Source organism: Cricetulus griseus (assembly GCF_003668045.3).
Source record: "Cricetulus griseus strain 17A/GY chromosome 1 unlocalized genomic scaffold, alternate assembly CriGri-PICRH-1.0 chr1_0, whole genome shotgun sequence".
In the NCBI taxonomy this organism is placed as follows: domain Eukaryota; kingdom Metazoa; phylum Chordata; class Mammalia; order Rodentia; family Cricetidae; genus Cricetulus; species Cricetulus griseus.
In genome coordinates, this window is record NW_023276806.1 from 122,169,976 (window position 1) to 122,194,694 (window position 24,719).

General features: G+C 39.3%; 1 protein-coding gene across 1 annotated transcript in view; it reads right to left on the minus strand.

Annotated features, from left to right (window-relative positions):
• Spata16 (spermatogenesis associated 16) overlaps positions 1-24,719 on the minus strand; it is a 258,714-nt gene that overhangs the window by 148,979 nt on the left and 85,016 nt on the right. The window contains exon 3 of the mRNA XM_027391821.1: positions 16,418-16,507. Coding sequence (XP_027247622.1) covers positions 16,418-16,507 — 90 coding nt within the window. The remainder of the gene's footprint in view (positions 1-16,417; positions 16,508-24,719) is intronic.

The following is a 24,719-nucleotide window of genomic DNA, read 5'->3' on the forward strand; positions in this document are numbered from 1 at the left end:
TGAGCACTTGAGTGCCCATGGAAGGCAGAGATATTGGATCTCCCAGAGTGGGAGTTATAGATGGTTGGAGACACCTGACTTGGCTCCTGGGAACTGAACTCAGGAGCTTTGCATGAGTAGCAAATGTTGTTCATTGAGCCCTCTCTCCAATTCCCCAATTTAGAGTAAGTCCTTAAGACAAAGTGTTGGTTATGAACTGGAAGCTTGAGTGTTTTAAGTTTGATGCATCCCTCTGAAATTGTGCCTACTACACCTCATCTGTTCCAGTGAAGATATCATGAACTGTGGTTGAGAAGTGAGATGCTTGACTTAGGCCATGATGTATGATCTTTGTCTCTACTAATGTTGGCTAAGAGGTCATACACCATGAGCAGCATTTTGGCAGCATGTCAGTGAGTATTCACATAGTTTTGGGATACCCACAAGTGAGAAAGTCACCTAACAGTGGAATGAGTTATCACAGTCATCTCCCAACACATGGTCTCAGATGGCCATTTTCATGTGGTGAATGCCAGACCACACACAGCTGCTCCGTCAATGGCAGAGTGGTCTTGCTAAAGGGAACAAAAATTATGAACAAAAATTAGCCCAGAAACCTCATTTAATCTATTTCTCTGCATACATAAGAACTGATTTACCTTAAAAGACCTGATGCATTTTTAACACCTTGCATGGAAAGTGAATGGTTTTTACGCTCCTAATTGAGTTAACTGGGTTCCAGTAAACTCCCAATACTACTATCATCTCTTCACAGTCACTCGTCTGAGTCCTCCTGTCAGAATATTCTCCTCCTTTGCAAGACACATAATAATCTCATTTAAAATCACAGAATTCTGTGACACCAAGAAAGCTGACAGCCTTTTCCTTTGCTTGCTGTTGTGATCCTGCTCCCGAGGGACTGCTTATCTACAGTCACTGTTCTATATCGCTTGATTCCTGAACACGTCAATTTATTTTTGGATCACTCCTTGGCAGACACTGATTTATATATGCATCACTTCTAGCACGATCAACTGAGAAGGAAAGAACAAGAAGAAATGAGAGGAGCAGGGGGAAGACAGGAATAAAACCCCCAAACAAATACCCCCTGTTCCTGCTGGTTTTCATGAAACCCACTGGTTCCTGCCTCCATGAACCTATTATCCAGATTGTGAAGGAAGCCATGAATGAATACATCCTCAAGTACTGTAATGTAACAAACGCTGTTGCTTAGCCAAGCAGGAATGTGTCTGAGGTCTCTTGATGCCCATAGTTAGACCACACACAAAATTTAGTACTTAACTGAAAAAAAATGATATGATAATGTTTTATACTTTAGGCACAGCTGACCATTTATTCCTAAAAGACTCTATGTTAATATATTTGCCTTTTGAAGTTATTGTTGTACACTACAGACCAGATTTCTAAAATATTCAAGTACCTCAAATTATCTCTAACCCAGTATCAAAACAAAGAAAAGCAAAGCAGCTGTAATCACTGATCAATTAAAAACAACAACAACAACAACAAAACAACAGTCCACCACCAAAGAAGACTCTATTGAGAATGGCAGACAAAGCTTACATGGCGGATTGATGCTAATTTCTGTGGGGCAAATACTGGCAAGGGAGGGAGGAAATTTGAAGAAAGGAGCTGGAAGCCTGCCTGAAACATGTAACAATGTACTTTCAGTGACTTGGCCTATTTTATACTGTTGAGCAGAGTAACTAGGGAATACATTATATGAAGAATAGAGGTTTATTTCTTACAGGCCAGAGGCTGAGCAGGCCGATGTCAACAGCCTTCTTGTGGAAGGCTGGAGGGCAAGAAAACCCATACATTCTCAGATGCGATGGTGGAAGGAAGTAGAGCAAATTCATCTTTACTAGGAGCACCCTGCCTCAATAACTAACCTATGCCTGTGATAACAGTGTCAGTCTAGGCATGCAATGTGGGGGACCAAATAATTCTGTTATGGAATATTTTGGGGCCCAGTCTCTAGCTCCAGTAAACATGGAGCATGGGAAAACTCTGGCCTCACCATTGTATTGTTAATGTCAGTAGGGCTATTATTGTTTACCATGGCCTCAGGGTAATATACCTCCTAATTTGCATCTCTATGCTCCTAAGCATCTGAATAGGCCCTCACCTGGGCGGAGGTGCTAGAGGCATGTGAGTAACTTGTGAAGACAGGAGGTTAGGAGTTAGGGGCTAGTGACCAGAGAGCAGAGAGGGAACAAAGAGAGAAATGGTTCCCTCGTGGTGTTGGCAGGATGGTTAAGAAACACCAGAAAGATGGCTAATAAAGAAATGACTATAGTTCTACAACATGGAACTGAGAGCTCTCTGAAGATGACAAGATGCTTGTGTTTGATCTTTATTGCCGTTGGGTTGCTGGGAGTTTCCAGGCCCACACACCCCCCACTCAGGTAGAACCTCATGGTTGTCATGGGTTAATGCTGAGACATGCCGGTTCACGACAATGCAGGGTCGCCCTCATGATCCAGCCCTCTTAGTAAGGTCCCTATAGCGCCACATTCAATATACTAACAGGGCTGCATTAGCTACAAAGTTTGCAATGCAGAGCTTCCATGTGTCATTGTATGCAGAGGGTGAAAGTGGTGGCCTGAGATGGTGAAACATGAGCAAATAAAGTGTCCGAAGCTCGGAGGGTGAAGGGTAGAGGTCAAAGCCAAAAAGTGGGCAAGAGGGAGAAAGCTCCTAGTATAGCCACAACTGGCATAATTTCATGCCTTTTTCTTATCCATTTGTCATATTTTTATTTCAAAAGTCACTGTAATATAAAATTGCTCTGAAATCAGTGCTTGGGTAAAGGACATTACTTTTAGAAGGGCAAGGAAAAGACAGATAAGACTGTCTGTCAGTCTCTGTCTTCATGATACAGCACACAGTATGTGATATTAAATAAGGGCACTGAAGGGACAGTGAGATGGCTCAGCCAGCGAAGGAAGGCACTTGCTGCCATACCTGACTACCCGACATCTGTCACTGATCTCCTCTTCCCACATTGTGGAAGAGGAGAACTAACTCCTGAAAGTTGTCACTTGACCTCCATGTGAGTACCACTTAAATAGTTTTAGGCTACCCAGAGAGTGTGAGAGTAGGGGACAACCACAAGTTAGGGGACCTTAATATGCCAGTTGTAGGGTGAACAGAAAACTTGAGGTGCTGTTGTACAGAAGAAGGGGGGGGCGACTCTGACAAGACAGGAAGTGTGGATATCAAAAAGCTCCATCAGCTCAGGCAGCAGAATGCATAGGGCTCAGGAGCCCTGCACTCAGTCCCTCAGTGGTGGGAGAAGAGCTCTTCAACTGACAATAACCCTGGATAGTGAAAACCTTGAATCTGAGGCCAGTGTGTAAACCAATGTCTGGACCACCTGTACTCTCCGTCCTTTGCTGTAGAGCCCACGACTCTGAAGATCTGATGGTTGATTTGACATTCAAATTGCATCCCTCCAGTGGAGTTACTAACACTCATGTTGCCTTGAAAACAGAAAAACAGGTCTTCTGCCTTTACCCCAATGATGTTGCTTCTCATATTCTGAATTTACATGGGATGCATCTTCAGTTATGATACTAACTGAAGGGTGTTTCAGAAGGACAGGAGCATTTGCCCAGCCAACAGACTTCAAAGCTAAGTGTGACCAGCAGAGGCCTCTGCTATGAAAAGAAGAAAGACACTAAAGCAAAAGCCAGCTCTGGTGGTCAGTAGACACATGCCTGCCATGACTCAACACCAGTGTAAACTACAGCAAAGGGGAAAGAGCAAAAGTTCAACTAACCCTTCCCCCATGAACATAACTGGCAATCTCAAATTTTTGAAGACCCTAGAAAAGCTGCTTTCACATTTTATCTTTTTTATTTTAAAATTATAACATAGTTTAAAATCTTTTATATTGTGTGTATTTCAGAGCCCAGAAAAGATCCATTATGATATTTTTGGGGTACAAATCTCAGCTCGATTCCTGGAGCCCGAATCTCACATTGTCTTTTAGATGGTGGCTGGTTACCACCAGATGGCTTGGCCTCAGTGGAGAATGTCTCCTGGTTTGCATAACAACAGACCTAGGCCCTGGGTGGGCCCACACCTATTCTGAGGGCTTATACAGGTTCCTAGGGACAAGAGGCTGGTGAGGACATGTAGTTTTAGGAGTGCCTCTAGGATTAAAGGAAATATTTGATATCAGCTTTATACATGATAATAGATGTCTTTTGCTATCACCCCCACTGTTGGAAAGCTTTTTAAGAGGATGCTTGAATAAACCATGAACTCCAGTCTCTAGCATGGACTGAGAGCCCTCCTGAGATGACAAGATACCTCTGTCTTGTCTTTATCACCATTGGGTAGCTAGGAGTTTCGTGGTCCACACTCTCCCACTCAGGGATGGACCCAGGGATGTTCGGCTGGCTCTGATTGCAGCCTCAAAGACATCAGTCCAGAATAGATGGCTTTCGTGGTGTGGGACTAATACAGGTCAAACTGCGGCATATATTCATTTTAACACAATGCAGTGTTACATAAAACATTTACACACACACACACACACACACACACACACACACACACACACACACCATATTCTCTTCATGCCCATCTACTCTTTCACCTCTGTTATTTCTGCTTCTTCCTGCAAGGTCCTTATTGTTCCCCATAATAATTTTGTTTATACTTTTATGTAACGCATACACATGGTGTCTTATATTTATGTAAAATCTAGGAATCACAGATGAGGCAACAAATACAATACTTGCCTGTTTGAGACTGGTTTATTTTTTATCCTCAGTGCATCTATTTTCCTGAAAATTACATAATCTTTAAGGGCTGAAAAATTCCACTGTGTTTGTTTGCATATTTTCTTTATCCTTCTGCTGTTGTCACCCACCTAATGGGTTCCATAACTTAGTTCTTGTGAATGGTGAATCACATGGACATTTGTGATTCGGTGACTCAGCTTCTTTTGGTTAAATACCCAGCAGGAACACTTTTAGCTTTTTCTGATAAAGTACCATACTGACTTCCATAGTGGCTGGACTTGTGTAGACTCTCACTAGTGTATATAACAGTTCTCTTTTATTCACAACCCCACAGCCTTTTGTAGATTGTTTTCTGACATTATGAAGAGAGACATGAAACTTCACTGCAGGTTTAATTTGCTTTTTCTCTGATGGCTCACAAGGTTGAACTTTTTTGTTGTTGTTGTTTTGTTTTTCCGAGACAGGGTTTCTCTGTATTGCTTTGGAGCCTGTCCTGGAACTTGATCTGTAGACCAGGCTGGCCTTGAACTCACAGAGATCCGCCTGCCTTTGCCTCCCAAATACTGGGATTAAAGGCATGCACCACCACTGCCTGGCTCACATTTCATTCATTGTATTGTATTGTATTGTATTGTATTGTATTGTATTGTATTGTATTGTATTGTATTGTATTGTATTTTTGTTGGACTTGTCTGTTCATCTGTTCATTTATTGATTTGTCTAATTTCTTGTTTAGGTTTTTTAGTTATTTGTGGAGTTGTGTAGTCTAGACACTAATATACTGTCATATGTACAGCCAGCAAAGACTTTTCTGCCATATTATCCTTGGATTAACTGTGGCCTTAGCTCTGAAGAAACTGCAGTTGTGTGAGTCCCATTTGCCAGATGTTGGTGTTATTTTGCAACTGATCAGCATCTTAGAAAGTTCCTGCCCACATCTTAGTGTGTTTTCCTCACGTTTCCCTCTAATAGTTCAGAGTTTCAGGGTGTTACACTGAGGTCTCTAGTCCATTTAGAATTGATTCTTTATATAGGTGAGCAATAGGGATCTAGTTTTATTTTTATACATGTGAATATCCAGGTTCCTTAGTGCTATTTGTCAAAAAGGTTGTTTTCCAATGTATATCTTAGCATCTTTTCCAAAAACCAGGTGGCTGAAGTTGATGTGGATTTATGCCAGGTTCTTCCCTTGTATTTCACAAGTCTATATGTCTGTTTTGTGCTAGCACCAGGCTGTGTTAGTTTGCTTTGTTTTTCCTATTGTTGTTGTTGTTATGACACTGCAGTAAAAACTGAAATCAGGTATGGTGACAACTCCTGCATCATCATTATCGTCATCCTCATCATCATCATCATCACCATCATCACCACCACCATCATCATCATCATCAATCTGCTCGGCATTGTTTTAACTTTCTAGGGCCTTTTGTGCTTCCACATGAATTTTGAGAATTCTATCTTTTTTGGAGAATGACATTGAAGTTTGGATGAGATTGCGCTGACACTATCTTGCTTTTGGAAACATAGCTGTTTCCACAACATTAATACCTACAATCCATGAGCATTACCAACTCTACATCTTCTGTCCTTTTTTGACTTTTCTCACTAATTTCAACTTCTCATTGTAGGGGTGTTTTGCTTCCTTGGTTAGGTTTATTCCATATTATTTGTTTAATTTTTTTTGAAGCAATTGTAGATGGGATTGTCTCCTTGATTTCTTTTATAGTATGATTGTTAATGGTATACACGAAGGCAACTGAATTTGTATGTTGATTTTATATACTTTGCTGAACATATAAGAGTTTTCTGGAAAAATCTCTAGGGACTCTTCTGTAGAGAATCATGTCATCTATACTCATCTGATACTTTTATGTTTTCCCTTTGGTTAATATCCTTTTGTTCCTTCTTTTGTCTTATTGCCATGTCTAAACTTCAAACACAATGTTAAATAACTGTGGAGAAATGAACACACAGGTTTCTATTATTTGTTAATGATTTGAGTTTCTCCCTTCTTAGTATAAGGTTGACTGGAGGTCTGTCAGCAGCATCATGTATTTTGGTTCCTTCTATTCCTAGTGTTTTAGGGGCTTTTATGTTGAAAGGGTGTTAGAGTCAGAGAAGACCCAGATTAATAAAATTAGAGATAAGAGGTGTTTATTATCAATAATAATAATAAAATAATAATAATAATAATAATAATAATAATAGTTCATCTAAATTCATAGGATGATTGGGGAATATTGTCAAAATCTGCACTAAAAACTGAAAATGTATAGAGAAAGTGAATAAATCTCTACACATATATTGCTTACAAATTAAGTGAAGGAGACATAACAATGTAGACAGACCCAAAACAGCAAACCATTGAAGCAACTGTTATTTTTGTTTTTGTTGTTGGTGATGGCATTGTGTGTTCAGTTCCCTTCTTTGAGATTTGCTGCTGTAAGCTCATCTATTTCCTGTGTTCTTGTGGATATAGATGATTTCCTTGGCTTGGTGTTTTCCTTCTAGTACTTTCTGTAGAGCTGGGTTTGTGGATAGGTATTATTTAAATATGGTTTTATCATAGAATATCTTGTTTTCTCCATCTATGGTTATTTAAAACTTTGCTGGGTAAAGTGGTCTGCACTAGCATCCATGGTCCCTTAGTGTCTGCATAACATCTGACCAGGACCTTCTGGCTTTCATTGTTTCCATTGAGAAGTCAGGTGTAATTCTGATAGGTCTGTCTGTATATGTTACCTGGCTTTTCTCCTTTGCAGCTCTTAATATTCTTTCTTTATTCTGTATGATCATTGTTTTGATTATTATGTGGTGAGGGACTCTTTTTTGGCCCAGTCTATTTGGTGTTCTGTAAGCCTCTTGTATTTTCATAGGCATGTCCTTCTTTGGGTTGGGAAAGTTTTCTTCTATGATTTTGTAGAATACGTTTTCTTTGCCTTTGAGTTGGACTTCTCCTTCTTCTAACCCTGTTATTCTTAGGTTCAGTCTTTACACGATGTACCAGATCTCTTGTATGTTTTTTGTCAAGGATTGTTTGAATTTCATTTTTCTTTGGCTGATGAATTTATTTTCTCCAAATTATCTTCAATGCCTGAAATTCTCTCGTCCTTCTCTTGCATTCTGTGGTTTATGCTTGCATTTGTAGTTCCTGATCATTTATCCAGATTTTCCATTTCCAGAATTCCCTCAGTTTGTGATTTCTTTATTGCCTCTATTTCAGATTTCATGTCTTGAATTGTTTCCTTCACTTGTTCGATTGCTTTTCCTTGGTTTTCTTTAAGGGATTTGTTGATCTCTTCCAATTTTTGTCTTTTCCTCCATTTCTTTAAGCAAATTTACCCTCTTTTAAAGGCCTCAATCATCCTCTTAAAGTTATTTTTTAGGTTGTTTTCTTCTGCTTCATCTGTGTTGGGATGTCCAGGTCTTCCTGTTGTAGCACCACTAGTTTCTAGTGGTGCTGTATTGCTCTTTATATTGTTGAGTATGTTTTTACCTCGTTGCCTATGCATCTCTTCCTCAAAACTGTGTTTATAGGAAGGAGCTTGTGTTTCAGAGGGTCTCTATTTCTCCAATTGGTATAGTTAGGGGCTGTGGCTCAGTTGTCCGCTTCTTCAGGCATAAGCAGAGCAGAGCCTCTGGTAACGCTCCTCCTGGTGGAAGTGAGCCCAATGCTCAGGTGGTCACTCCTTGAGGTGCAGGTTGGGTTACTTATTCTGTTGACCCTCCTCCCATTGGAGGTTTAGGTAGGGCTGAAGGTTCAGTGGTCAGTGTAGTAGCAGGGCATCTCCAGCAGAGAAATGGCAGTGGATGCTGGCTGGGACACAGGTGCTCTTTCCCAGAGGAACTTTTTGTGATAGTTTCTGGAAGCTACTGCTGAAAACCACTGCTGTCTTTTCACCTGCTGATCACTCCTCACTCCTGGGCCTGAGGCTGGGGCCTCCCTCTAACACCTCTCCCAGGTCTGGGGCTTGTGCCTCCCTTGACACTGCTTGGGGCCTGGAGCTCGAACCTCCCTCTGATGCTGCTGCTCTGGGCCTAAAACTCAGGCCTAACTTCTGACGCTGCTCCCAGGTGTCTATTGAAGCAACAGCAACAAGGAAAGGCCTAGGACCAGATGAACTATCTGCCAAGGTCCAATGATAACAATTTCCAAACTGTTCCACAAAACAGAAAGACTACAACCAAAGTCAGCCTGTAAGATTAACATTATCCTGAAACCATTCTGAGCAACATCATTAAAAACAGCTCTGATAAAGCATGGTCACTACTATGTATCATAAAGCAGGTCCACATATGAGTGAGTACATGACATGTTTGTCTTTTTGTGATTGGGTTACCTCACTCAGAATGGTTTCTTCTAGTTCCATCCATTTTCCTGCATATTTCGATTCCATTGTTTTTTTTTTCTGCTGAGTAGTACTCCATTGTGTAAATGTACCACATTTTCTCTATCCATTCTTCATTTCAAGGGCATCTAGGTTGCTTTCAGTTCCTGGATATTACAAATAGTGCTTCTATGAGCATTGTTGAACAGATGTCCTTGTTGTATGAATGTGCACCTTTTGGGTATATGCCTAAGAGTGGAATTGCTGGATCTTGTGGTAGACTGATTCCCATTTTCCTGAGGAACCGCTATACTGACTTCCAAAGTGACTGTACAAGTTTGCACTCCAACCAGCAGAGGAGGAATGTTCCCCTTTCTCCACATCCTCTCCAGCATAAACTGTCATTTGTGTTTTTTATTTTAGCCGTTCTGACAGGAGTAAGATGATATCTCAGAGTTGTTTTGATTTGTATTTCCCTGATGGCTAAGGATGTTGAGCACTTTCCTATGTGCCTTTCAGCCAGTTTAGATTCCTCTATTGAGAATTCTCTATTTACTTCTGTACCCCACTTTTTAATTGAATTATTTGGTGTTTTGGAGACTAGCTTCTTGAGTTCTTTGTATATTTTGGAAATCAGCCCTCTGCCAGATGTGGGGTTGGTGAATACCTTCTTCCATTCTGTGGGCTGAGGTTTTGTCTTGTTGACTGTGTCCTTTGCCTTACAGAAGCTTCTCAGTTTCAGGAGGTCTCATTTATTAATTGTTGATCTCAGTGTCTTTGCTACTGGGGTTATGTTCACAAAGCAGTCTCTTGTACCAGTTCATTCCAGGGTACCACCTACTTTCTCTTCTAAGAGGTTCAATGTGGCTGAATTTATGTTGAGGTCTTTGATCCATATGGAGGTTAAGTTTTGTGCATGGCAATACATATGGATCTATCTGCAGTCTTCTACACTCCAGCATCCAGTATGCCAGCACCATTTGTTGAAGATGTTTTCTTTTTCCCATTGTATACTTTTAGCTTCTTTGTCAAAAAACAGGTGTTTGTATGTGTGTGGATTCATATCAGGGTTTTCAATTTGATTACATTGGTCTACCTGTCTATTTTTGTGCCAATACCAAGCTGTTTTCAGGACTATAGCTCTATAGTCAGGGATGGTGATGCCCCCGGAAGTTCCTTTATTGTACAGGGTTGTTTTGGTTATCCTGGGTCTTTTGTTTTTCCATACAAAGTTGAGAATTGTTCTTTCAAGATCTGTGAAGAATTGTTCCAGGATTTTGATGGGGATTCTATTGAATCTGTAGATTGGTTTTGGTAAGATTGCTATTTTTACTATGTTGATCCTACCTATCCAAGAGCATGGGAGATCTTTTCATTTTCTGGCATCCTTTTTAATTACTTTCTTTAAAGACTCAAATTTCTTGCTATACAGGTCTTTTGATTGTTTGGTTAGTATTATCCCATGGTATTTTATGCTGTTGGTGGCAATTGTAAAGGGTGATGTTTCTCTGATTTCTATCTCAGCGCATTTATCATCTGTATGTAGTAGGGATACTCATTTTTTTTTTGTATTAATCTTGTATTCTGCCATTTTGCTGACGGTGTTTATCAGCTGTAGGAGTTCCTTGGTAGAGTTTTTTTGGCCACTTATGCAAACTATCATATCATCTGCAAATAGTGAAAGTTTGACTTCTTTTACAATTTGTATCCCCTTTATGTCCTTTTGTTGTTTTATTGCCATAGTTAGAAGTTCAAGTACAATATTGAAGAGGTATGGAGATAATGCACGGCCTTGTCTTGTTCCTGATTTTAGAGGAATCGAATTTAGTTTCTCTCTACTTAGTTTGATATTGGCTGTTGGTTTGCTGTATATCGGTTTTATTATTTTTAGGTATGTTCCTGTTATCCATGATCTCTCCAAGACAATTATCATGAAGGTGTATTGGATTTTGTCAAAGGCTTTTTCATCATCTAGTGAGATAATCATGTGAGTTTTCTTAGTTTGTTTATATGGTGGATTTCGTTGATGGATTTTTGTATGTTGAACTATCCCTGCATCCCTGGGATGAAGCCTACTTGATCGTGGTGTATGATTTTTGAGATGTGTTCTTGGATTCGATTTGCCAGTATTTTATTGAGTATTTTTGCATGAAAGTTCATGAGGGATATTGGTCTGTAGTTCTCTTTCTTGGTTGTGCCTTTGTGTGGCTTGGGTATCAAGGTTATTGAAGCCTTGTAAAAAGAGTTTGGCAATGGCCCTTCTGCTTCTATTGTGTGGAATGCTTTTAGGAGAATTAGTGTTAGCTGTTATTTGAATTTCTGGTTAAATTCTGCACTAAAGCCATATGGCCCTGGGCTTTTTTTGTTTGGGAAACTTTTGATGACTGCTTCTATTTCATTAGGGGTTATAGGTCTTAAATTGCTTATCTGTTCTTGATTTGGTAAGTGATATCTATCCAGAAAATTGTCCACTTCCTTTTAGAGTTTAGAATTTTGAGGGGTACAAGTTTTCAAGTATGTTCTGATGATTCTCTGGATTTCCTCAGTGTCAGTTGTCATGTCCCCCTTTTCATTGCTGATTTTGTTAATTTGTGTGTGCAGTCTCTGCTGTTTGGTAAGTTTGGATAATGGTTTGTCTATCTTGTTGATTTTCTCGAAGAACCAACTGTTTGTTACGTTATTCTTTGTATTGTTTTCCTAGTTTCTACTTTATTGATTTCAGCCCTCAATTTGATTACTTCCTGGCTTCTACTCCTCCGGGGTGAGTTTGCTTCATTTTGTTCTAGAGCTTTCAGTTGTGCTGTTAATTCTTTAGTGTGATTATTTTCCTGTTTCTTCATGTGGGCATCTAGTGCTATGAACTTTCCTCTTAGCACTGCTCTCAACGTGTCCCATAAGTTTGGGTATAGTGTGTCTTCATTTTCATTAAATTCTAGGAAGTCTTTAATTCCTTTTTAAAGTGACACTGTATTTTTAAAAAACCTGCAATAAGTGCCAACATCTAAAAATCAGGAGCTTTCTTGGAAAGCTGTGTTTAACAGTCTCAAGAGATCTTACAAACTGAGCCTCTACTCCTATGTAGCCTCTTGATATGGATTTGAGCAATGGGTATTAACCCCGGGAAGGACCTGGGAGGATGACTACAAGCTTTGGATAAGTCTGACTGTCCTGCTTTCTGGGTGAGATCCTTAAAAATATACACTTTAATTATCATGGTGTCAAGTTTCAAGTAAGTTTTTATGACCACTTTAGTGTAGTAATATAATGTATAGTAATATAATGTATATTTGAATACTTGGTCCCCAGTTAGTGGAAGTGATTGGGAAGGATTAGGAGGTATGGTCTTGTTGGAGGAGGTACATCACTGGAGATGGACTTTGAGGATTCAGGAAACCATGGCATTCCAAGTCAGTTTTCTCTGCCTTGTCCATGTGAGCCCAGAGTTAGTTCTCCAGCACCTTCCTGCCTGCTCTCATGCTCTCTACAATGATGATTGTGGACTGTAACTAACCCTCTGAAAACGTAAGCCTCCCAAAATTTCCGTAAGTCATCTTGTCATGATGTCTTATCAAAGAAATATAAAAAGTAACTAAAACATTTCTGTCTATCTATCTACATTTGTTTTTTGTTTTGTTTTCAGATATGGTCTTATATAGCAAAGTTTGATTTGGAACTTGCTATGTAGCCCTAGGATGGCCTCGAAATCATGTTCTTTCTTCCTTTGCCTTCCAAGAACTGCGATTCCAAGCATTTGTCATTGCACCCAAACATCCTTGCATCTTTTTTAAAAATTTTTTTCATCCTTGTGTCTTGTAACTGACTTTCATATCTTATCATTGAAATTAAGATATGACTACACACTATTTGCCTGGTTTTGCAAGCCATTTAGTATGGTATCACTGCTGTGTCATGTATCATTTCTTAACTTGCACTTTGGATCTTCAAGCATGGTACAATAACTTGTTCACTTTTCTCATTACATATCTTCACTACAGGAGACAGTATATATCACATAATCTTCAATTGTGTATACATTCTTATTTAGCTTTCAACCAGGCCCTATCTTCAATTTAATGCAGTATCTCCTTGTTGATATAACAGTTAAACAACCACATACCAACACAGACTAACTAACTATAATAATACATTAACCCTTAACTAATGCTTGGTATATTCTAGGCACTGAGCTACCTTGAGCATATAGAGATGGAGGACACCAGGGCGTTCATTTGTTGGGAGTAAGTTCTGTTCATAGAATTGGATTTTTTTTTTTGGTTTTATGTCTCCGAGTATTTAAAAATATTATCATGCCATAATGATAGTACCAAATGCAGTATGGATGTGTGCATACACATGCTCATGTGTGTTAGGGGAGGAGGGCAAGATTTGAAAACCTTCCTATGTCATCATAGACATTCTTATATGTGTAGACACAGAGAGATCTTATAGAGCTATTACAGTCATCACTCAGATAAAGCTTCCCAGGTGGTTGCTTTTTATGGGGTGGTATGGTATGTTGGTGGTTACAGAAATATTTAGCTTCATTGCAGAAAGTATGATTTTATTAATGTAACCAATGCTGTTTCCTCTGTAATGACCAGAATCCTTGCAGAGCTACACCAGGAGAAATAGCCCTAACTTCATTCTGTTTCAATCAAGACTGTGTTGTTCTTTCATTCAGTGGGATGTTTCTGAAAGGCAATGGGCACATATGATAAAGGGACCTGCCTATTGTAAACCTGACTGAGCATTCCAGCCAACTGCAATAGCCTCCCCTGCCTTGCTGATGAGAGCCCATACCTTGGGAATCTTCCAAACCTATTTCTTTGTAATCCCTTACTCAGCAAAAGTGGTTAGGTTTATTCTACCTCATTTATTCAGCTTCCAATGGCTTCTTGTAAACACTACATATTGATAAAATACAAAACAAAAAAAAACTGGCATTAGAGGTATTATTTTGACTACTCGACATAGTAAACATTTGTTTTTATTTGGTTGGTAGCTGTCAATCCCAGAAACCTGGCTACTTGACACCCTACAGGTAATCTTGGTGTGTTGGCTTTACAGGTTAGTTCAACATCATATACTTGATGGAATACTGGAAGCAAACTACCCAAATCTACTAGAGACTTGATGATAACAGTGAATACTGTATATGTTGGTTTATATTAGGAAGCCAGTATCTAAATAGATACTGAGATGTTCATGTTCATTCCTTGGTGATGGTGGAGAGTGTGGTGCACACTTTATATTCATGGCTGTGATTACTGAGGGCACCAAGACATTTCCTGACTATGATGAGCAACTAGATGGGATAGCAACTGTGTCTACTTCTCTGTTGGGAAAATGCACACCAGCATAATCAATGATCATCAGGAATGTACTTGGAGCATTTTGTCAAGTCATCATCACATGATATCAAATGATGCATCTATTTCATTGCAGGGGACACAGCAAACACTGTGGAATTGTCAGCACCTGTGTTACATGGCAAATGTTGACACAGTCTAATTTTCTACCCTCATTCCTTGCATTGGAACCCATAATTACTTCTGATCACTGCTATGAGTCAGTTAGGTTTGATAATATTAAGATATAGCCAGTGGTTTGCTGTCACCTCCCTCTTCTATGAGCAATCAACCAACCAGCCAACCAACCAACCAACCAACCAACCAAACAAACAAACAAACAAACAGACCTATTTAGATTTGTGCATTTCTTGACTTCTAACATATAAAATCTCTACAAACTTTTATTTTCTCTAGTTGTTTAACAACTATTTTCCTCTAAATTCCCATTTAACCACCTGCTTAATGTGGGCTTCAGGTTTTAGCTAGGTTTCTATGGATCTTTAGACTGAATTTACAGCACATTAGTAAGTCACATTTTATAGTGATATGATATTGTGCTGGAGCTTGGTGTTAAACTCTTTTCACTCTCTATCTCTAGGATTTGTGCATTGAATATACCACACTCAGATTTTTACATGGGTGGTGATGATCCAGATTCTGGGCTTATGTTTGTATGGTAAGAACTTTACCACTTAAATTGCATTCTCAGCCCCTCAAACCCCCTTTTCTTGAATCATGCGCTAAAAAGATTCTTTTGATTATTTCTTAATTTTTCTCTCTTGCACAAATGAAAGAAAGTCTCAGGGACCACTCACTGAAGAAAATAAAAACCTGGAAGATGCTACATGCAAGTTCAATAGAAAAGTACACTCAACAAGCAGTTTATAGAAGCTGGAGTACAAAGAAAGTAATAAACACCTGTTTCCATATTTTGAAGTGGATTATAACCCTGAGTAAAAAAGATGACATGTTGTGTGACTATGAAGTACAAGAAGTTGAAGTTAACTCTTCTGTTCATAGTCATCACTTAATTCAGCTTCTAGCAACATATGGACCTATGTTAGATGGTGGACTTCCATACCAATGTGTCAATGTCATGGGACCATTTTATTCACCGCTCAAGAATGATTTATACACAAACTTTCTAGAGACAACAATCACCCAAGGATTAGACACCTCTTCCCTATTTATATAGATTTGTCATTAGGAGTTGTGCTTGGAGGAATTCTAGAAACTATCCATATTTTTTTCCCCATGGAATCCCTGGAAACAGTTATTTCTGTTTCCAGGACAGTAGGTTTCTGTACTTTAGGAAAGAGGGAAATTTTCCTGGAAGAAATTGGTCAATCAAACAAAGAGTTAGCATGGTGACTTGACTCTTGAAAAAAAAAAACAAAAAACAGCCTTGCCTATGACAAGCAGGAAGGACTTTAGAGTGGCTTTTCAGGTACTATGAGGACTTGACAATTCTTTGCTAAAAACTTAGGTTCTGGGGATGAGAATATTAGCCACTGCTTCACTCAGTTCCTCTTCATCTCAGAGGTGACAATCTGCACACTTTAAACCCTGGGCTGCCCAACAGATGCCATCTCTTTGGAGGTGGGTTTCTGCATTGCCAGGGTCCTTTCCTTCCAATTGGACTTCATCTTTGCAGCTCGAGTCACAAAACTGTCGTTACAGTCAGAAGATCCTCAAGACTAAGAGGTCAAGTTCACTTCTAATGTCTATGGACATTTTCCCATCATCATTAATGACCTCATGGCTGGAAAGTTTGAATTTCACTAAGAGCTATGAACATGGAATAGCTTTAATTAAAGAAAAAGATACTCAATAATTGTTGGCTTGACATTTATAAGACAATAATTCGGGTAAAATCATATTCCATGAGAGAAATGGAATGTCCTCTTATGCTATTACCAGAATCTGAGGGTAAAATTAATTTAACTTTAGATAAATCTTTGGAAAGTTATAACAAAAATACCGGGCGGCTTCTGAGTATCTCTCCAGACATCTAAACACGGCAGCCTGACGAAGATGGTTTCGGAAATAGGCTGGATTTAAAACAATACTCCTGTAAAAAGATCAAAGAAATACAAATGCCATTAGATCCTTAAAGGACAATTACCAGAAGTATCTAGGAATGTAATCACATGTATTCAATTTTCTATATCATCTTAAAGGATGCTAATGAATGAGATGAGGTCCCTCATGTGATTTGTCGGGCAAGACAAACAGGCCAGCATGATTGGAAAACAAATTAAGTTTGCATCATAGAAGCTACTCGGCAGTATTGAATTTATTTTGTAAGTCTCGTAATGTTAAAGAAGCCAAACCTAACTTATACTGTATATACAACATGGTACTATTTGATTTGCTTATGTCAGTATACCAGGCAACAGTCACAGGTCATTTACGGTATACCTTCTTTTAACAACTTTAATTATTTTATTTTAAAAATTGTTTTCATATATACATATGCACACACACACATATCATACATTGTGCATGTCCTTATATCTCCTTTCTCTTGCCATTCTTTCTTTGTTCCTTTAAGCAGTTTCACGTTTATGTTCATGTTATGTACTCTGGGATGGCTACTTGAATGAAGGGAGAGGTTGTAAGCTGTTGAATTTTTGGATAAAAGGAGCTAAAACTGGGGGACAGACTCATTTGAACTAGACAATTAGGCCCTGTGGAAGGTGTGGTGGCATGAGGGGAGCTGTGTATCTGTACTGTGGAGGCTGGTCTTGGCCTTGCCTCTTCAGGTAAAGGGACTTTCCTAGCTTAGCTTTTCTTCTCTTCAGTGCCATTAGAAGGCTTAACTCCGGGGTAAGCTGGTGGAAGTTTTTTGAGCTGCTGGCTGTGTTGTGGTATCCTAGAGTTTTAGCATTTCAGTCCCAATTCAGATGAGGAGAGCAGGTCTCTGTTGTCTTCTTCCTTCAGTGATAAACTGACAGGAGCCATTTTCTTGTTTCCTTCAGAGGTAGGTGACACTAGAGGAACTTGACAGCACAGGGGTCCAGGCTTCAGGCAGAAGCAGTTTATACCCATCGTGGGTAGCAGGGAGCCCTTCATTAGTGAAAGTTTCACTTCTGCACTTAAGAGATGTGGGAACTTGGGTGTTATAGAGCCAATGAGGGATTCCTAAGTGCACTTTAAGACTGCCCAAAGGCTGATGGCACTTACTTGGAACCGTTTCACTGTTGAAGTAAACAGTTGACTTTCATTGAGAAGCTCTCAGATTGTTATAAACCATTGTCTTGAAAATGCATGTAAACAAAAATGACCAACTTGAGAGAATACATGAGATTCTTTTCAGTGGAATCATGAACTGGAGGTTGAAAAACTCACAGATTAAACTATTTCCATTCCCAGAAACATTGCTTCTAAAAGGACCAAAGAGAAATAACGCCTCTCTATGTGCCCATGACAATTGTTGTTACACCTGACAAGGTGACTCAATTCATTCCACATTAAACACAAACAGAAAACAGAGAGGTTAAGGAAACTCCAATCTACCAATAGCCACAGATCTGTGCTGCATACCTTGCGGCCTCTTCATCAGAGGCGTCCTGGTTAATGAAGATGGGCTGTACTCCTTAAGTAATGATTTGTGAAAATGAATATTCATTTCCCGAAGAAGAGGGAACATTTGTATTGGTAAAATCTCAGTAAATTGTAGGATACTCAAGAGTTATCACAGGGGTCCACTTCATGGAAGGTAAAGCAGCTAATAGACACCACCTGCTAACATTCTACCGGTTCAGATAACAGCAAGTCTATAAAGCATTGTCTCCTTAAATGACCAACAACACAGTTCTGTTCAGGGACTGGTTCTCTGACTGCCTCTGACCAGAGTTTTTCTTCTGAGTCCTATCCATTACATTATCTCATCTACATGTACTTAGCATTCATCTTCAGATGTGGTAGGCACATTGTTTAATCGGTGTATGTTGCTAGCCTATAATGTGATTTCCTGTTTCTGCTAAACTGTTTCCCAAAAGTCTTGCTCTGAGGGACAAATTCTTTTGGGCAAAAGAATGGATTCTGTTGAAGGGGCAGTAGTGAGAGAAGTGAAAGAGAAAGGGGGAGAGGGAAAGGGTGCATTGAGCATGGCTTTTGGTGTGGGTGGTCTGGGAGAGCATGGAGAAGAGACAGCAGGAGAACGATTCTGATTTTTAGACACCACTTCTAATTGTGAGTCTTCTGTGTTTCTGAGGAAATATTGGACCAGATGTGGGTCTATTGTTAGACTGGATGATGTTATTTTAACCACAGCCTCACCCTCCCCGGACCACATGATTCCCCCACTTGAAAGAGTGGCTCCTAAAGAAGCTCTAGACCCTATCTCCCCCACGAAGGTGAAATCATAAAGGGGGCATTTAGAACTGTTGGAAGAGAGGTTACATCTGGCCACCCATTATTTTTGACCCTTTTGTAGTAATTGCAGCTTTCACTATGCATTCCTGTTAGATATTTGGCAGGCAAATGTTAGTGGTGGTTGTAAAGCCTTAGTTTTCATACTTGTATTAATTTATTGATGCTTCTCCAAATGACATGTCCTTTTAAAGATCTATTTTAGGTTGTGTGCAACTTGTTGAGGGAATGATGATTTGTCCTCTAAAACGTCTAATCATTTATCATTTGATTCTATCGGGAGAGGCAGAAGGCTGACTATGATCAAAATGGACAGTCTCCCCAGGGCTCTAGTGAGGAAACTGTAATTGTAATCAGAAAGAGGCCTCTGCACTGATTAGTCTGATTTTCAGCACAGAGGAAGTGACTCTGATTTAGGTATGCTGATAGGGCTTCTGGGAACAAGCAAGAGTCCTGTCAGAGGCAATTACAGGAAGTCCGAGGTTCTGAGGGAAGACTGGACTTGGTGTGAGCAGCAGGTTCCGGTCGCTCACTTGGTTGACAGCTCATGTCAAGGGCACAGGACCATGTAAAATAACGGATTCTAGGAGGTAGAAGCTTAGTTTTTTAAAAAGTAATTTGTGCTTTTTATGATTTCTGTTTGTGATGCCTTGACATCTATCTCTGTGTTAAAAACCCACATATTTGATGCATCTGAACCTTGATATATAGAGTTCTCTGTGGAACAGTGAAGTCAGGATGTAGGACTGTGTCAGTCTTGTCTGTGGCTTCGTGATTCATTTGGAGAAGAGTTTATCTTTATTTAGTGTTGTCCACTGACTTCACAGGCACTTCTACATCTGTGGTGGGACGTGACATTTCCCCGCTTGATGTGGTGTGTCTTTTACTGTGATGGAAACTGTACTAAGAATCGTGAGTCTGGAATAAATCCTCTTCAGATTCTGGAAGGGAAAGAGCTGACTAATGTCTGCTTTGTGAAGAAATGTGTTTGTTAATATGACATACTTTATTTTTCCTGATGAAGTTTATAATCTTTTATTTCCTTCATTTGAGGAAACATTGTTTGAGCCAGGGACGGAGAGGAAGACAGAAACAGTGCAAGCTGAGGGCTATGCTGGACTATGTAGAGAGACCCTGTCTCAGAACAAACTCATATGCCACTCCAAGATAAGAACAAACAAACCCCAAATAAAACAAAGAAAACCAAAATATTATTTGATGGCTTTCATTACTGTGAAACTAGATTTTGGTATAATGTCTTCTTATCCCAAAATGTGATATTTCTCTTCCTTAATCCTTTTTATTGGTCTCAGTAACAATTTAACCTTTCATTTTTTTTCCGAGACAGGGTTTCTCTGTGTAGCTTTGGAGCCTATCCTAGCACTTGTTCTGTAGACCAGGCTGGTCTCAAACTCACAGAGATCCGCCTGCCTCTGCTTCCCAAGTGCTGGGATTAATGGCGTGTGCTACCAACGCCTGGCGCCCTTTCATGTTTTTTTTTTTTTTTTTGATGAATTGGGTTATTGCACAAGCCTTAAATTTTTCTTTTATTGTTAATTTACTATAATTATATCATTCTCCCTTCCTTTTGCTCCATGCAAAGTTTCCCATATACCCCTCCTTGTTCTCTTTCAAATCTGTGACCTCTGTTTTCACTAATTGCTGTTACAAGCACATATGTAAATATATATGCATATACATACATATTGCTAAATGTAACGGGCTCAGTCTGTATAATGTTTCTTCTTTGTATGTTTTGAGAGCTGATCACTTGATATCGGATAACCAATTGGTGAGCTCTTCCCTGGGGAAGACTATTTCTCCCGCTCTCTGTATTCCTTAGTCACCTGTAGTTCTTTGTGTAGGATTGACATATCTAGGTCTTTCCCTCTGTCCACTTTGCCATACCTACTGGTGTCACTCTTGGCATGTCTTGGTGTCAGCTCATATTTGGGCAGTCATGTTGGTGTCTTTCTGGGTGTAGCTCCTGACATTCCCAGGAGACCATCCTACAGTGAACTCCATGATCCTCTGGCTCTTACAATCTTCCCACGCCCTGTTCTGCAGGGATCTTTGAGTTGTATTGTGGATGTGGTCATTGGGACTGGAACTTTCATCTTTTAGAAATAGTTTCATGAATTCCTTGTTAGTTCTCATGTTTTAAAGCTGTACACAAGAGCATATGTACACAGACATGCTCATCTGAGCATGCATGCACATCTATACTTTACAGTCCAAAAAATCATCTACAGCAGCACTCAAGAGGTTGTTAGAATCTGAAGCCTTGATTCCTACCTATCAGGTGTAGAACCTTCAGAACATGCATTTACCATGTCCACTGGGGTAAGTGCCACAGGAGAGCTGAATGAACACCTGAATTTGAGAAACACTACATACATCAATGTACGAATGAAATTTTCTTCCATTATATTCTTAGGCACTTCTTGTTTTCACTGCTTACACTTGAATTTATTTTATATTCTTCTTACTTAATATCAATAATAGCAATTCAGTTCTATATTATCTGCAAGAATAAGTTATTGATTTTCAAAACAATAAACATCTAGTTTCCTCATCCTTTTGTGTAGACTAAATTCTTTTCATAAGGGAATTAACTGAAGGAAATGGTCTAGGGTCTCTTCAGTGTTGCACTGGTGTTTATCGCTGCATATAAGTTTGAGAAGATTATCAGCACTCTGTTATTTGACCTTTTGTAGTAAAGAATTAATGGTGATTTATAAAAATCATAAAAACAAACAGGATATTGAAGTTAAAGATTAAGGATTTATACTGTTGTTTTTAAATAAAATGTTGTATAAAAGTTGAGCTGTCATGGGTTTAAGTTCTGTATTTCTCCTTAAACTCATTTTAGTCATAGTTATTAATTTTGCTGTCTGGTTTTTCCATTTGCTCAATTTTTCTTTCATAAAGTCACCTCTTATTATCCACAGGCCATTAGCTTCAGAACCCCTGTGGATTACAAAATCGGAGGTGCTCAAATGCCTTGTGTGAAATGCTGTAGTATCTGCATGTAATGTATGTATGCCTTTCTGTCACTTTAAATCATGTCTACATTACCTGTAATGCACATTGAAATGCCATTGCTATGTAAACAGCTGTTATAGTGCACCGTGTAGGGAACAGCAGCAAAGGAAAAGTCAGCATGTTCACTATAGATATGTTTCCCTCCCCTGGATGATTTTCTATTTGTAACTGGTGAAATTAACAGATGTGAATCAAGGGAAAAAGGGAGCTAGCTGCATTTACCATTCAAGTTTTGTCATTTCTGCAATTTATTTTCCTTTTATTCTTACTATATCACAACTGTGTGTTTTCTTCCTAGCTTTCAGTCATCTATCCCTCTGACTTCAGCTTTGATTCATAGGAATTATGGGTATATTTTATTCTGCTTGCTTATAGCTTTTCCTTATAGACTAAACTTTAAGTACCTTTACTCAGCTTTCTGCAGAATTTTATAAAAATGGAACCATATAGTAGGTATACTTGTCTTCAGTGTTGGTGCGGGAAGCCAGTGCCTCATCCACCATTAAGTACTCCACCACTGAGCACTCCACCATGGAGCACTCTACCATTAAGCACTCCACCATGGAGCATTCCAGCATGGAGCACTCCAATATGGGGCAGTCTACCATGGAACACCCAACACTGAGCTCTGTTACAGTAGACAGTCTTGGTTTATACAGCATCTTAGTTGTAAAGCTTTTGTCTCCACAGTTGCATGGCCAAGTTTCCCCCCCCCCCTTTTTTTTTGCGTTTTGTAATTATTAGTGCATTCCACAGTCACTTTACTCATTTAACAACTGAAGGGTTCCTGTTGGTTTTCATTGTGAATAAAACAGCTTTAAGTTTCATTTCTCTTAGGAAAACACCTGGAATGAGAATGGTGGGCCCTGTGGTGAGCATATGCTTACTTTCTCTTGCCCTGGGGGACCATAGTTCTCTGCATTCCCACAGTGGTACAGATTCTACAAGCATCGAACTTGCAATCCTCCTGCCTCACACTTCTGAGTGACGAGGTTACAGATGTGAGCCACAAGGCTTACACCATCAACAAACCTGGCATTACATGTATGTCTATGTATTATTTGACATGAGTTTGTTTTTACTAATTAATGTTGTTTTTGAAAAATGGTCTCACTATGTATTCCTGCCTATCTTGGAACTTACTATGTTGAACAGGCTGGCCTTCTACTCCCAGAAATCTACCCGCCTCTGCCCCCCGAGTGCTGGGATTAAAGGCATGCAGTACCATGTCTGGCTTACTTTTTATTATCATTTTGTTTTAATTATGTTTTTCTCCAGGGCTAAGTATTAAATCTAGATCCCTGTGCCTAGGTAGGTACTCTACCTCACAGCCACAACCTTAAACCCAAGTTTGTTTATGGGATAAGGCAAAGGTAATTGACTTTTATCTGCACTTTGGGACCTGTGGGGATTTTCCCTCTAAACTTCATTTCCCCCTCATAATTGCTTAGAACTTCGAAATACTTTACTTTTCTGTATTGTCTAAAAAAACAAAACAAAACAAAAAATAATGGTATGTTAGTTGCTAAAATTGTTCATAGAGATTTTTAAATCTTCACGTAAATTTAGGAAGTTTGGATATTTTAACAATATTGCATCATATGATCAGTGAATAATTTTTTCCCCACAATTTAGGCTTCATTTCTTTCACCGATTTCTTAGAATTCTTAGCATGATAAATCTGACACGAATGCATTAGATCTCCCCAGAATGCCTGACGTTTCCTATTCCATAAGTGACAATGATCTCTAACTTTTGATTTCTCTCTGTGCATTGCTGACTTAGGGAAATGTAACTGATTTCATTGGACATTGATCTTGCACTCTAAAGATTTACTTCTAAAAGCTTTTCCAAAGATACTTTAGAATTCTGGACTTGGGTTGTGATAACTTCTGTAAATAAAGTGCCTCTTTATTTCCATTCTATGGTCTTTATTTCTCTTATTTTCCTTATTGAACTTTTTAGAATGATATTTTTTTATTTTTATATTTTGCTTTTATTGCTAAAATTCTCAGTGTTTCTTAGACATGCTCTTTCTGTCCCCCCACCTCTTAATTTTGAAAACTTCTTTCCAAACATTCCTGCCCCACCCTTGCCCCCCTACCATTACTTTTCCCTCTTTGTGGAAGATTTCATACCATCTGAGCTGTGTCGAGTATGTGGCTTGTTCCATGCAGAAGAGCATTTCATGGTCCCTATTGATGGACATGAGAACCTTGATGTCTTTCCCAGTGAATAGAGCTAACTATTCCTTTCTCACAGACGGAGTTGTGAGAAAGCTTGCCTCTTCCTTTGGTGAGCAAAGGCAGGGTAGTCTATCTCCTCCTCCAGGGAGGGGCTTTGCTTCCACTTCTCCACCAGAAGTCATGACTTCTTCCTTGCTTTGTGAATAAGGGCCTTTGCTATCGTTTCTCAGAGAGCTTACTGACTTATGCTCTGGAGACAAACCTGATTTACTCTCCCAATAAGGTGCTGGCACCTTTAAAATGAAATAATTGGGAGAGTTGGATAATGTCAGCAATATGAACTGTTTTCATCAAAGCAGAGCATGGTATCCCGGTAGCAAATATGGTGACACTGATGCTGGCGAATCCCATTGTTCAGTGAAGGAGAACCAATCAAAGTGTGGTCCAGGTCATCACAGAAGAAGGCATCTCAAGCCCGTGGCCTGCTGTAAGCCTTTTGGCAGCCATTTCTATTCATGACTAATATTTAAAAAATTGAAGGTATGATTATAAAATGTTCAGACAGCACAAGTATTATACATGCATGAATCAATAACACCGCTGACAGAAGAATACCCCCAAGTGATCAGGGGTAGTTCACTGAGAAGATTGTGTTATGGTTTTAACAAATTGGGT